The sequence below is a fragment of the Manis pentadactyla genome, chromosome 15 (genome assembly GCF_030020395.1).
Source record: "Manis pentadactyla isolate mManPen7 chromosome 15, mManPen7.hap1, whole genome shotgun sequence".
NCBI lineage: Eukaryota > Metazoa > Chordata > Mammalia > Pholidota > Manidae > Manis > Manis pentadactyla.
This window is the reverse complement of record NC_080033.1, coordinates 55118933-55132070: the sequence shown is the minus strand read 5'-3', so window position 1 is coordinate 55132070 and position 13138 is coordinate 55118933. Positions and strand designations below refer to the sequence as shown.

The 13138-nt window shown below is 48.0% G+C and overlaps 2 protein-coding genes across 14 annotated transcripts in view; one reads left to right on the top strand and one right to left on the bottom strand.

The window, feature by feature from the left end:
• Window positions 1–573: 573 nt before the first annotated feature.
• On the top strand, window positions 574–4364 carry TPPP3 (tubulin polymerization promoting protein family member 3). 8 transcript variants are annotated; one of them, XM_036897593.2, is made up of 5 exons: window positions 574–877; window positions 3065–3133; window positions 3256–3449; window positions 3565–3718; window positions 3834–4364. In XM_036897593.2, exons 1-5 carry the CDS (start codon window positions 725–727, stop codon window positions 4020–4022), a joined length of 759 nt encoding a protein of 252 aa, XP_036753488.2. In that variant the 5' UTR covers window positions 574–724; the 3' UTR covers window positions 4023–4364. The 8 variants fall into 8 exon arrangements, with proteins under 8 accessions (XP_036753488.2, XP_036753489.2, XP_036753495.2 ...); XM_036897598.2 differs by having other exon boundaries at window positions 745–877; window positions 3013–3133; XM_036897597.2 differs by having other exon boundaries at window positions 751–887.
• Window positions 4365–6990: 2626 nt separating this feature from the next.
• LRRC36 (leucine rich repeat containing 36) overlaps window positions 6991–13138 on the bottom strand; it is a 62307-nt gene continuing 56159 nt past the window's right edge. For 5 of the 6 annotated variants that reach the window (XM_057493510.1, XM_036897911.2, XM_036897910.2 and 2 more), the window contains 4 exons: window positions 12967–13112; window positions 12033–12156; window positions 10534–10648; window positions 6991–8662 (listed from right to left, as the gene is read on the bottom strand). In XM_057493510.1, coding sequence (XP_057349493.1) covers window positions 8437–8662; window positions 10534–10648; window positions 12033–12156; window positions 12967–13112 — 611 coding nt within the window. In that variant the 3' untranslated portion in view covers window positions 6991–8436. The remainder of the gene's footprint in view (window positions 8663–10533; window positions 10649–12032; window positions 12157–12966; window positions 13113–13138) is intronic. The other variant, XM_036897912.2, reaches the window with a different exon arrangement.

Genomic DNA, 13138 nt, shown 5'->3' with positions numbered 1-13138 from the left:
CTCAGGTAAGGAGCTCCTGGTTAGGAAAGGTCCTAGAAGGCTGCCCGGAGGAGGTTATTTTTCTTGATAGGGTTTGCACTTGGAGACATGAGGGGAAGCGGGCGTTGGACTCCGGAGGCAACACCGGGAGCAGAGATTGCGAAGCCAACAGCAGGGTTGGGTGGGAATAACGCAGGACGCGTACCCCGGGAGTCCAGGAACTTCCTGACGGCGGGATCGCAGTCGGTGTACCAGGATTCTGGGGCTAAACACTCATGACTCGCTCATTGTTCTCTCCCGCCCACAATGTTCCGGGCTGTGACCTCGGGATGCCACACTTTACCTGGAGAGCTGTGGTCTTGAGCCAGCTCTAGACCCCACTGTCACTGAAGGGAGGGAGCTTCCCGCTCTTCTGCCCCTCCCCCACATCCAGCTGTCAAACGGACTTCGTTTGCCGCTCAGCTAACTTGGATCTACCCTGGAGGTGGGAGCCTGCTTTGAACTTTGGGCCCAGGGTGAGGGGCTATTTTCCCGTTAAGGGGTCATCCGAGGACATCCAGAACTGCAGATGGCTGGTATCTCCGGGCTCGAAGGCGGTGGAGCAGCCCCGAGAGCAGCAGGATCAGGTTTTCTCAGCAGCCCCGCCCCCGCGGAGCGTGGAGGAGGCGGGGCCAGTAGGAGGAGCCAGCGTGACCTTGGTCACTCTCCTGTTGAGACCGCCCTTGGGGTGGGACTCGCCGTCTCTATGGAGACGGAGAAACAGGGGATAATACGGCGGAACCGCCCGGGCTGCAGTCCCGCCCCAGAGCCGGCAGGGAGCAGAGCTGTGGAGCCGACTGATCTCACGTCCGTCCGTCCATTCTTGCGTCCTTCTGTCCATCGAACGCGCAGCCACGAGGTAGAAGCCGGTAGGAGATGCGGGCGCCCGCTACCCTAATGAGTATCCTGCACGATAGGGAAGGGGTGGGGTGGGAGCGGTCTGGAAGGGTCCCAACCCTGGATTGTACTGAGCTGAGGACGTCAGCTGAAAGGCCTGCCCTGGGCCCCAAGCATTCCCCCCTACCCCCCCATCTCCTTGCTCGGTTGATTGATGACTCCAGCTGTCCCAGAGGGAGCGAGCTGGTGGCCGCAGTTCACGGGCCTGGCGGCTCCATCCATGGCCTGCAGAACCCTGGGAATATGGCCTGCGACTTGACTGCACCTGATGAGCCCTGAAATTACCGAGAATCCATCTTCCCACAAACAGGAGTGAGCATTGCATGCAGGATCCTGCCAGCACCCTGGGACAAGCATCCTGTGGCATGCAAGCTCCCCCAGACTTTGCCCTTGGTGAACCAAGTGCAGGTGTCTTGGGGCCTCCATGGGGGGTTGCAGTGTAGGGAGAGGGAAGGGGAGTGCAGTGTGGACTGGGATTGTGGGCCCAGAGACTTGTTGCAGTGTAGGAGCTGTAGGTGCTCCCAGTCCCAGAAACTGCAACTCAGGGATGGGTGAGAATGGTTACTGGGGGAGGATTTTCAGTTAAAGCCAATAGTAATTGGAAGGGGTAGTACTGGTGAGCAGGGACCATGGTCACCGGAGGCCCTCACATAAAAGGCTGAGGTAGAAGATGGTTGCTGAGGACATGATTAGGGTGTGGTCAGGAAGCTGCAGTGGAGGAGGTGGGTGTGCACAAGGGTTTCTCATCACAGGAGTTCTTAGCATAGTACCTGGGAGTCTGGAAATACCTGGATGTGGACACTGGTGGGCTTCAGTGCAGGGCTAAGAGTGTGGCTAGGAGCCTGTGCATGTGTGGACAAGTGGGGGTGGTGAGGGTGTGATCAGCGGCTGCAAGTGTGTTGTGAGTTGTGAAGCTCTGGTTAGGGGTCTCAGTACAGGCTGTGGGTGAGTGGACAGGGGGCTCCAGTCCCTGGGCTGTAATGCGGGGCTGAAGCTGTGGTCAGGGAGGCCTCAGTATCCGGCTGTGTTACATGGAGAGTTTCAGTGCAGGGTTGTGGGTGTGGTCAGAGGACTGCAGTGGGATCTGTGGGATGTGGGGGACCCTTTAGGGCAGGGCTGAAGGTATTATTGGGGGGCCTAGTGCAGGGCTGCTGTATATGCCAGGATTGGATGCTGAAGGGATGCTGAAGGGATGGTTACGGGGGTGGCCTGAGGGTATGAAGGGCCAGGGCTGAGTGCATACTGCTGTGGGAGTGTGGTCTGGTGTGGCAGTGCTCAAGGTGTGGCCGGGGTATCCTCCATGAAGGGCTGAAGGTGTAGACGCTGGGGAACTGTGCTTCAGTGAATGGTGGAGGTGTGAGGATTACAGGGCCAAGGCCAGAATCCCACCTGCCGACATGCCTCTGGGAGCTCATATCCTACCCATTTTTTGCTCCTCCTCTAATTCAGACTGGGAAGTTACAGCCCCAACAGGTGGCAAGGGGCCAGAAGGCCACGGTTGTGCCCCAGGCACTGGGAGTGCTGGTGGGCCCCACCCGTGGGCCCCTGTTGCCCAGCCCAGCCCAGCCCAGCAGCACTGTGAGCTTCTCCCTGAGCCGCCCTGACACCATCCTGCCCTTAGCAACGTTCTCCAAGCAGCACCACCCACCCTTAGCAACTGTCTCCAGGCTTCACAAACTGTGGCCAGGCCAGCCCCAAGCTCCTGCTACCCTCATGTTTTTGTTTAACAGCAAACAGTAACAAGGTCCCGGCTGGGCCAGCTGCACCCCTGCCTAGGGCATGCACCCCTATCCATCCTCTGGCTTCCTCCTCAGCCTGGGCTGGGTCTTGCTGGGTCTTCATGACTCTGACAGACACAGTCATCACTGAAATACCTGCCCAACCAGCAGCCTGGCCTAGCCCTGACCCAGCTTGGTGTGGAACACCCAGGGACGGGGGCCTGCTCTGCCACCCTCACTTCCACCCAAGCAGGCCTTGTGCCAGGGCCAGACAAAGCCATGGCCCCAGCTGCTGCCCTCATAATCTTTCTGGACAGTGCCACTCTGTTCCCAGCTTGGTGTGGGCATTATGATTTCATCTTCTGAACTCCACTCTTAGCCAGGACTGGCCTTAAGTGACAGGACCTTTCCTCTTGGGGCTCTTCTTCAAGACTCTGGGACCCAGGGAGACACCAAGTGCTGGTCCCTTTCCCCAGGCAGCTCCATCTCCAACTCTTAGGGTATGTGGCAGAAGTTCCCACCTTGCGGGTTTTAAGTTAGAGGCAGTGATGTTCTGTGCCCTGGGGAGAGGGGGTTGTTGGGGATAGCTTGGCTGGGAGGTGACTGAGATGGGTCCCTACAGGGTGGCATGGCAGCGAGTACAGACATGGCTGGGCTGGAGGAGAGCTTCCGCAAGTTTGCCATCCATGGTGACCCCAAGGCCAGTGGGCAAGAGATGAATGGCAAGAACTGGGCCAAGCTGTGTAAGGACTGCAAGGTGGCTGATGGGAAGGTCGTGACAGGAACTGATGTTGATATCGTCTTCTCCAAAGTCAAGTGAGCCCTGGCAGTCCCTGCCTCTGATATTCCCAGAAGGTGGGGAATTGGGGGGCTGGAACCAGGGGGGACATGGAGAAGGGAGGGAAACTCTTGGTACCCACATACCTGGCAGGGGGAAGTCTGCTCGGGTCATCAATTATGAGGAGTTCAAGAAGGCCCTAGAAGAGCTGGCAACCAAGCGATTCAAGGGGAAGAGCAAGGAGGAGGCCTTCGATGCCATCTGCCAGCTGGTGGCAGGCAAGGAACCAGCCAATGTGGGCGTCACTGTAAGTGCCCTGCTGATATTGGGTGGCCATTTAGAGGGATTTTGGGAATCTCAGCTGGGAGTGGAAGGGCTGGGCTCCCTAATCAGGTGCCTCTGGGGAAACTGTGTCCTAACAGAAAGCAAAAGCAGGGGGTGCTGTGGAACGGCTGACCGACACCAGCAAGTACACAGGTTCCCACAAGGAGCGTTTTGATGAGAGCGGCAAGGGCAAGGGCATTGCTGGACGGCAGGACATACTGGATGACAGTGGCTATGTGAGTGCCTACAAGAATGCAGGCACCTATGATGCCAAGGTGAAGAAATGAGGCCTGGCTGCCCCTGGAAGATGCTCAGGCCTGGGCCTAAGGGGCATGTGGAGCAAGAGAGCCCGGTTCCCTCCCTGTTGGATCTGCAACCCGCGCTTGCTGCCCAGCCCCATGGGGCCAGCCCACCAGGCCTCTGACCCAGACTGCTCTGTGTCCCCTTCCTTTTCCTCTTTCCTCCCTGACTTCCATCCATCTGGGGAGAGTCTGTGCCTCTATTCTCACTGCCCTAACCTAGCCCCAGGCATGGCTAACCCCTGCCTTGCTTGCCTCATATTTAAACTGCTGCTCTGGCCAAGTGCCTAATTCTTACCCAGACCTCAATAAAGGCATTTTTTGTACCAATATGGCCTGGCTGGGAATATGACAACAGAGATAATGGCATTCATACCACATTGACCTCTCCGTGTTATCATCCCCCTGTGTATCACACTGCGGATCCTTCCACTGGTAGCCCTGCCGAAAAAAAGAAACATACCAAGCTCTTTCCATCAGCAGAACCAGACTGCCTGAGGATGCTCCTTGGAGAAATTCAAAGCCTTTTAACTCAGCCCTGACCCAGGGACCTAACATGACACCTTGCCTTCCTGCAATTAGGGCCTCCGTCTCAGCCTCTCTACTTTTACAGCCAGGTGGGCTGAGACAGCAGACTTGGCATAGGCAAGTTGGCAGGGACCCAGTGCTACGGGCCTCAGCTCTAAGCCTGCTGACAGGCCCCTGCTCCAGGGGGTTACCAAGGCCAGTCATTTTGGGCTCTAGCTCAGAATATCAGAAAATGCTGGACCAAGAAAAACCTTAGCACTTAGAAAGTTCAACTCCCTGATTTTATAGCTGAGAAAATTGAGGCCTAGAGACTGAAGGGTCTTCTGCAGAACAGAGACCGGAACCATGCCTCTTGTCTCCCAGGCCAGCAAGCCCCAGCACTGATTTCCAAAATGGAGCTGGATGGCCAGTGATAGTGCCTGGTACCCTACACCAGCCTCTGGCATGTGAGCCAGGCATCCAACAGTGAAGGGACCTCTTCTAGCTGATTCTCTCATATCTGTTCACCATCCCAGGTTGGGAGATGGGTGGGGGACTCTAGTCCTGGGGACTCCTGGGAGTTTCTGGATCAACTTTTTCTCCTGAGGCTCTGGGTGTTATGCCAGAGCTATTCCTAAGCCCAAGGCTTGGGGGCCAATTCTCCTTCCTTTCTGCTGATAAGCAGGCTGGGTGGGACTTAGGGCCTGCCCAGGAAAGGGCAGCTCCCAAGGGTGCTAGAAAGGGCTTAAGAAGCACACAGACACACAAATACCTTCCTTCCCAACCTAGGCAACAAGGCAAAGCAGCAAAACTGTTTATTCCCTCAACTCACAGGTTGTTCTGGGATGTCCCTGCCCCAGGAGGCCCCGTACTCCCTTGAGCCCAACTTCACTTGGAGTTGGGGTGTAGAGGAATTGTGTAGTCCAGGACAGGGATGCTGGGAAGGTGACGTGGGAATTAGAGGGTAAGATCAGCACCTAGCCACAGCAGAGCTCTGCCTAACAGCTGACAGCTGTGGGCTCCTACTGTCTTGCTTTACATCGCCCAGGGAAGAGTTTCAAAGAGCTCTACTCCCATCAGCAGACAGTGAGAGGAATGATTCCTCTAGCCTTGGAGGATTCGTTTGAACTGCATGCAAGCTTACTTAAATGAGCATAATAGGAGTAGAACCCAAATCCTTCTGGCATTCACTTACTAAAATATCCTCAGAGTGAAAGTGTTTAACTGTATTGCAAACCGGTCCAGGCTATTCTGCTATTAAGTACCATCCAGTGTATAGGACAGCAGCAGCTCAGCCCCTCCAGGACTGGCTATGTAGTGTTAAAGGAGCCCAGAGAGAGAATTGGCTGAGTCCCAAAACTCCACATTGTAAGAATAAAGCGCTCCTTCTTGAAAAGTACAGACTGAGGGAAATCAAGGCCAGCCCAGAGTCAGGAAGATTCTTTAAGAATGATGGGTCTAGCAGGATCTGGTACATGGCAGCAATGGACCAACAACACCATTTAAGCCCTTCAGTTATCACTTCATTCCCCACAGCCTCCTGGTGGTGGAAAGCTTTGAGTACTCTTGCTAGCAAAGCCAGGTGGGTAAGACGAGAGGTTAGGATCTGTGGAATGGAGCCGTTAAAACCCTCTGTGGATAGCTGGTGGGAAGGCCAAACCTGTCAGAGTGGCCCTGCCTCTCCTTTTGGGCACAGAACATCCCTGAGGACCCAGTTTCCATCCCAGCCCTGTTTCCTTCTTTCTCCCAATAGTGCCAGGTCTAGGATAACAAATTCTTCTCCACTTACTTTCTACTTGTTTCATGGGCCCTAGCCCATCCATGTTGAGCCCACTTAGCCCCACAGGGTAACAACTCTTTGGTCTTTCTCTTGACTCCACCAATCCCTACACCTGTCCTCTGGACCAAGGGCTACCCAGGAAAAACCAGAAACACAGCCAACTTTCCCAGGAGTGGCCAGCAACCCTAGAGAGTTTCTGGCCTAGGGCAGGGCTAGCCACTTTTCAGTGACAATAGAAAGTAGGGTGGAAGGTGACTAGTCTGGGTCAGGCTTCTTGCTCATCCTTAGAGGTACCCTGAATAGGTTGTAGGGCTGGCATTATCAGATATTCATAGGAAAAGGAAGTGGTGGTGGGGGTGTTGTAGGAACAAATAACGTTATTTTCCCCTCTTGTCCAGTAAGTTGGCCTGCACCCTGGGCTGGGACCCTGAAATATGACAATTCGGGGCTGCAAGTGTACTGGCCAAGACTACCGTCCCTGGGCAGGGCTTAGACCCTCAATGGGGCCAAGACAAGCCCAGGAAATTGGCAGAGGGTGGGCAACTGCTGTTCTTACTGACATTTCCAGAGAGCATGAGCTCACTCTCTAGCTCCTTCAGAGAGACATGCAGCTCAAAGAAACATGGATCTTTTGTATATGCACCTTTTGGGAACCCACATAAAATTTATAACTTAGAAATGTGTGATCTTAGTTGTGATCTTCATGTCTTACTATTACGGCAATAGATGTCCTTCCCTACACAGCACCTGGGTCAGGGGAGCAAATATGTGTCTAATCTTTCCACCTGGCCTCTCTCTCTGACATGACTCTGAAGATGAAACATGGCATTAATTTGACAGTCCTTCGCCCTTTACACACTCTGTGGCAACCCTGAAGCAGAAATATATACAGAGCCACTTTTATTATCTTTTCCCATAGATTTTCAAATAATCAATCAGGATTAAAAGAGAGATTGTGTCTTCTCTCTGAAACACAGGGTACTCATATGTAAAGCCGATGCTGAGCCCAAAGCTATGATTCAGAAACCACATCTCTGTTCTGCACTGCAAGAGCCTTCTCTCTCATCCCTCCAGCTCCTCTCTGGTCCTCCCTAGGCAATCAAACCATTCTTAGAGAGAAAGCTTTTCAAACACAACTCTGCCACTCCTTTGCCTTCCCAACCTAAAGTCTTCAAGGAGCCATATAACTTAGCTCCTATTTATCTCCTCTCAGCTCCTCAGTTCCCTAAATGAACCATGTTCCTTCCCATTTCATGGCTTTTTGCTTTGCCTGGTGACCTCCTATTCATTCTTCAGGTCTCAGCTGAAAGATCTTTTCTTTAGGGGATATTTTCCTGACACTACACCCCCAGGTTATAATAGGTCCCCCGGTTATATACTCTCATGGCACCATGACCTACATCTTCCCTGCCCTTCGATCCCTCTGGGGTCCCCAGAATCTTCTACTCTGTGCTCTTGGCTTGGGAGGCTCTGCACTCCTGCTACCTGCTACCATTGTCTTCATTCTGCAAGCTTCCACTCAAACATGTTCTCACGGGCACCTTCTCCAATTCCCCAGAGAAGGAAATACCTACTCTCTCTCTTTCCAGGGCACCTTTAGGCTTTTATTCTGATCTGTTTGGTACCAATACCAAGCTTTGAGCTCTATCACATGACATTTTGCATTTCTCCCTGGCTAAACTATTGCCTGGCGCAGTCACCAGATATCACTTTTATACTATGGTGGGAGGAAACCCAAAAGATGTTTGATGAATGAATCAATATGGATTCTCTTAAGTTTCTTCTAACACAAACATACCTGGCCATGGATATTCTTTTTTAACCTCCTACCACACAGGTTCAAGCAATACTTGGGAAAAATGTTGAGTAGTTTTTCCTTTTTGACATTTTCAGCCAAATGTTTCTCTGTAATACAATGCCTAGGACTAAGTGCCAACTATTTCTGTGGGCAGAAAGAATGACTTGATGGGAGGAGATAAAAATAAATAAAAGGAAGGACCAATACAATGTAATAAGATTTTTTCTTAATCTTGTAGGTAAATACCACCTTACCGGTGGCAATGACAGAGTCCCCTAGGGTTGAGAGGTGAGCTGCAGGGAGGTGTTCAGTGCTAGCTAGCTCCATAAACTAGGCTCTGGAACAGAGTCTGAGACACTCTGTATTACATACTGACCCATGTCATGTGCCACTGGTGAGGAGGAAGACAGCATGCTTTTCCCAAAGGGTGATGATCTCTCCAAACGATGACTCTTCTCAGGAGGCAGGAGTGCTTTCCTGGAATAACCTTTTTGCTCTTTATTCAGCTGCTGCAGCAGATACTCATTAGTTATCACCAGGGATCTGAGGCACAGGGGAAAAGGCCGTCATGAAATCATAAAAGCAAAGTAGATGTCATTCAGACCTGAAATGTTTGCTAGACAAATGTAAAATGAAGTAACATCTTTAAATAGAAAGAACTGTCCGATTCATGAGTGGTTATTTTAAAACCAGGCCAACAGTGTCTTTCTTCATTACAATTGTTTGATTGTGTTCCTGACTGACTGTAGCAATAACATAGTTCACATTTTATATAGTGATTGTTCTATTATTTCCAAAGCACTTTCGATGAGGTAAGTAGAAGCAATGCGAGATTGGCACCTGACCAGGCCTCCAATTTCTATCTCCAAATCTTAATTTCTACTTCTTCTAATCTATCCTGCCTTTGCAATTAACTAATGGTGTAGTCATGGCTATATTCTTGGACTCTATATTACCATGAAATGCTAAAAGCCATCAGAGACCGACCAAAAAAAAAAAGCATGCCCAATGCTATTCACTGTAGCACTATTTGTAACAGCAGAATACTGTCAACCTAAATGTTCATCAATAGAAGACTGATTAAACACATAATTAAGTCTTATGAGGCTATAAAAAGGAATGAGAACTCTATGCACTGCTGTGAACTGATTTCTAAGATAAAATGTTAAAGCAACATTATGCCTCTTTTTATGTAATAGAGTGGAATACAAATGTGTACCCACACCTACAATGGGAGGCTAGTAGGAGGGAAGAATAGAGACAGATAAGGAAGCCAAATTTGTCTGAATTTATTTTATTTTGTAGATTGATTTTGGGACCATGTAAATGTTTTACAAAATTATAAAACAAGATTAAATTTAAAAAATAAACATTCCCTATCAATCAAAAGCAAAATGAAACAAATCAAACCTTTATATTGAATTGATTAACAACCCACAAAGGAATTATTTCAAGCTACTTTAAAACACAGCAGTTTGACAGTATATCACTACAGAGACATACCTTAATGTTCTCGATGTGTGGTCCCCAGACTAGCAGCAACAGTCCCAGTGGAAACTTAGTAGAATTGCAAATTCTCAGTTCCCAGCCCAGATGTGCTGAATCAGACATTCTGGGGGCTGTGGCCCAGCAATCTGCATTTTAGTAAGTTTTTCAGGCGATTCTGATGCACACCCAAATTTGAGAACCATGACTTTATGTTGCTTGCTCTACTTTTATGTTTGAAATATAATGAAAAGTTTAAAAAAAAAAAGCCATCCAGAGTGGATCTGGGTTTAATCCTCTGAATATGAAGCTATTCCAAGGAAAATCAGGAAGTAAAATCAGGGGCTGAAGGTTTGGGGATGGGGTTCTTATTTTTAAACTTCATTGGAAGTCCTAGTAAAGGTGTTTGGCAAACCAAAATGTCAAGGGCTTCTCTAAATGTACCGACAGTCTTGAGGCCTCTTCTGGTTTGTGTAGCCTGCATATTGAGGGTACAGTTTTTTGTTGAGGCTGATGCTACTGAGTTTCTCAGAGCAAGTACACTGGATTCTTCCCCTATCACTCACTCTCTCTGAGGGCTCCACATCTCTTCTGTGACCAAGAGCAGGTGGGCATTTTCCTGATTTTAGAGGCACATAGTGATCAAGAAAGTTAACTGACGTAAAGAAAGGTCCTGTTGGATCCAGAGAGAAACTACTTATTACTGAGGTGTTGCAACCTACCAATGTCAGCAAAGACATTTAGTCCCTGGTGTGTTCTAGAAAGCAGTATTTCGGTCCCAGAGCTAATTGGCCTAGATACAGAAGGTTTACACACAGAATGGAGTTAATTTGAAAAGTATATAGATATTAACTTGCCAAGTAAAACAGAGGAGATAAAGGAAAGTAAGCATCTGCTTCCAGAAGCCAGCTAGACAGACCCTCTCCTACCTCTGACTTTCATGAAGAAGGGTCACTGTCTCCTCCAGCTTTTTCAGCTGGGCAAGCTCCTGGTTTAGGCAAGCCACCTGCATGTTCAGCTGTTGGTTTTTGTGCAGAAGATCATCTACAAAGGTTTCAATAGCCAGGGGTGAGCAGGATTCCAAGAGGCTAGTCTTTGAACAGAGCTTAGGTAGTCAGGTGGACATCCCAAAGAATTGGGGGCCCCACTGCACCCACCTCCACACACAATTCCCATTCCCTCCCTTAGAGATAACAGATATGGTGGCAATGGAGAGATCTGAATTAAAATTCAACCACTTAATATTGCACGTTAGTTCACTTTTCTGAGTTACTAGAGCTAATCACCCTGCCTATAGCACTGTTACAAGAATTTAATGAGACACGTCATCATTTAGCATAGGCACAAATATTAGGTCTCGCTGTATTTTCTATTTTAGTTTGTAAATGTATGTCTTTCTCTCCCTACTGAGTCTGTAAAACACCTAGAACTGTGTCAGGCACATAGTAATAGCTTAGTGAGCACTTATAGAAGCTGAATTTGTAGCCACTCATACTTAGGCCTCCCAAATATGTTACCACTGCCTACAATAAAGATTGGGTAAAAGCACAGGAACTCTGGTCCTAAGGAAGTCAGTCATCTAAAACTTTAATATGCTTACAAATAACCTGGGGATCTTATTAAAAAATAGATTCTAATTTGGTAGGTCTGAAGTGAGGTTCAATATTCTTAATGTCTAACAAGCTCCCATGTGATCATATTGCTGATCAGTGGATCACACTTTGAGTAGTAAGGTTCTAGAAGTTGGAAAACAGGGCTGCAATAGCTGTATTTACCCCAAGTAAGCCAGTATAGTAGGCCTCATGGCTGATTGAAAGCAGTTATCTAGTGAACAAACACCTACTTATTTTCAGAGTAGGTGAGTGTAGATGCCTTGAGGCTTCTGAGGGAACTTTCTGGAATAACAGAAATTTTCTGTATTTTGATTGGGGTGGAATTAAATGAGTGTATATGTTTGTCAAAACTCATCAAATTTAAAATGTATGCATTTTGTATTTTAATTTATTTTTTATTATTGTAAATTATTTTTTTTAATCAAGACACAAATATAAGTTCTGAGTTAAAAATATATGTATAAGGGTATGATGAAAGAAAATATACCAAAAACACTAATGGTAGTTATTGCTGGGTAATGAGGTTATGTTTTCCTTTTATTTTTCCAACTTTCTAGAAGAAACATGATCTCCTGCTATACTCAGAAGAAACAAGTGTCATTCTCAAAAATAATGACAAAAATAACAATCTGTACTTGCTTTACACTGAGAAAGAACTTCATTTGGTAACTCAAGCCACCTCCATTACAACTCTGAGGAAAGATGATTTTTTCCATTTAGGAAGCGATGTGAGCTCTAGATGAGCTTATTAAACAAGTTATCTCAAAACAAACAGTTGTCTTGGGACACATCACACGTTGCTTTCCTGAACTTACCATAAGTGTGCGACTGGTGCCCACTCACAATAGAAGTGGCAGCATCTTCCTCCAAATGCTGGATTTTTTCTGACAAAATGAGGTTTTCCTCCAGTACACTGACCAGTTTTTGCTTCAAACTTTCCTTTAGATCAGAAAACAAAATACAAATACATTAAGAATATGAAATTCTTTGGAGTACTTTTAGAAGACTGAAAGAATCTTTCCTCTGTTTAACGATAAAATGAAGGTCATCAGCACCTCTCTTTGACTTTTCACTAGAATTTTAATTCACTGATAAACATAGCTGGAGTGCAGCAAACTAATTTATCATATAGAGTTGCGATCCTTCCTGTGAATTACCCACTATTCTTGTGGAACAAGTGGCCATTTTGACAAGTGGCCAGAATTCAGAGTCATCTATCTTAAGTTTCTAGAAACTGAACTTGTTGTCTGAAAATCCTCTAATGTTAAGAAAAGGTGGGGGTTGCAGGAAGCCCAAGGATATGAGTCTCTTCTTCCCCTCCCAGAGCCAGCAGCCTGATGCTCTAGAAGTGGTCTCTGGGTCAAGGGTTTCTGCTCTATCAGAAGGGAGGAAAGATAATCACAGAGACATATACTTTCCCTCATTGGAATCAAACCATAATTCTCAAAATTATGACCCTAGCCATTTTCACTCTCCCTCTCTCTCTCTTTTTTTCATTTCAATTCTTTCTTTAGAAACTCTGGGTTAGGGCTAAGATTGGGGAGTCATCCCTGCAGAACCTCCAAGTTGTCTCTGTCCAAGCAAGCTTTGTGTTCCTGATTTGCCCAGACTGGCTTCTCTGTATTTTGGTTCAGAATCATCTAAGTGTTCATGGTGATGATGATCTTTATGACACAGAGCTGTTCTAGTCTTGCTGCTTTGTCTTCTATGGCAAAGGAAGAGTAGGAAAGGAAGATGAGAGAGGCATACCATGTCATTAGGGACCACCTGCCCAGCCTCCTTCAGTTCCATCTCCCTCCTACAGAAGGCTTTTGGCGTGTCTTCAGGATGTGAGCGACACCACTGCTGAGAAGGAGCAGGGACTACCAAGGTCAGAAGCAAATCTCGAGCAGGACCTGCCAAAAATTCAAATTTAGCACAC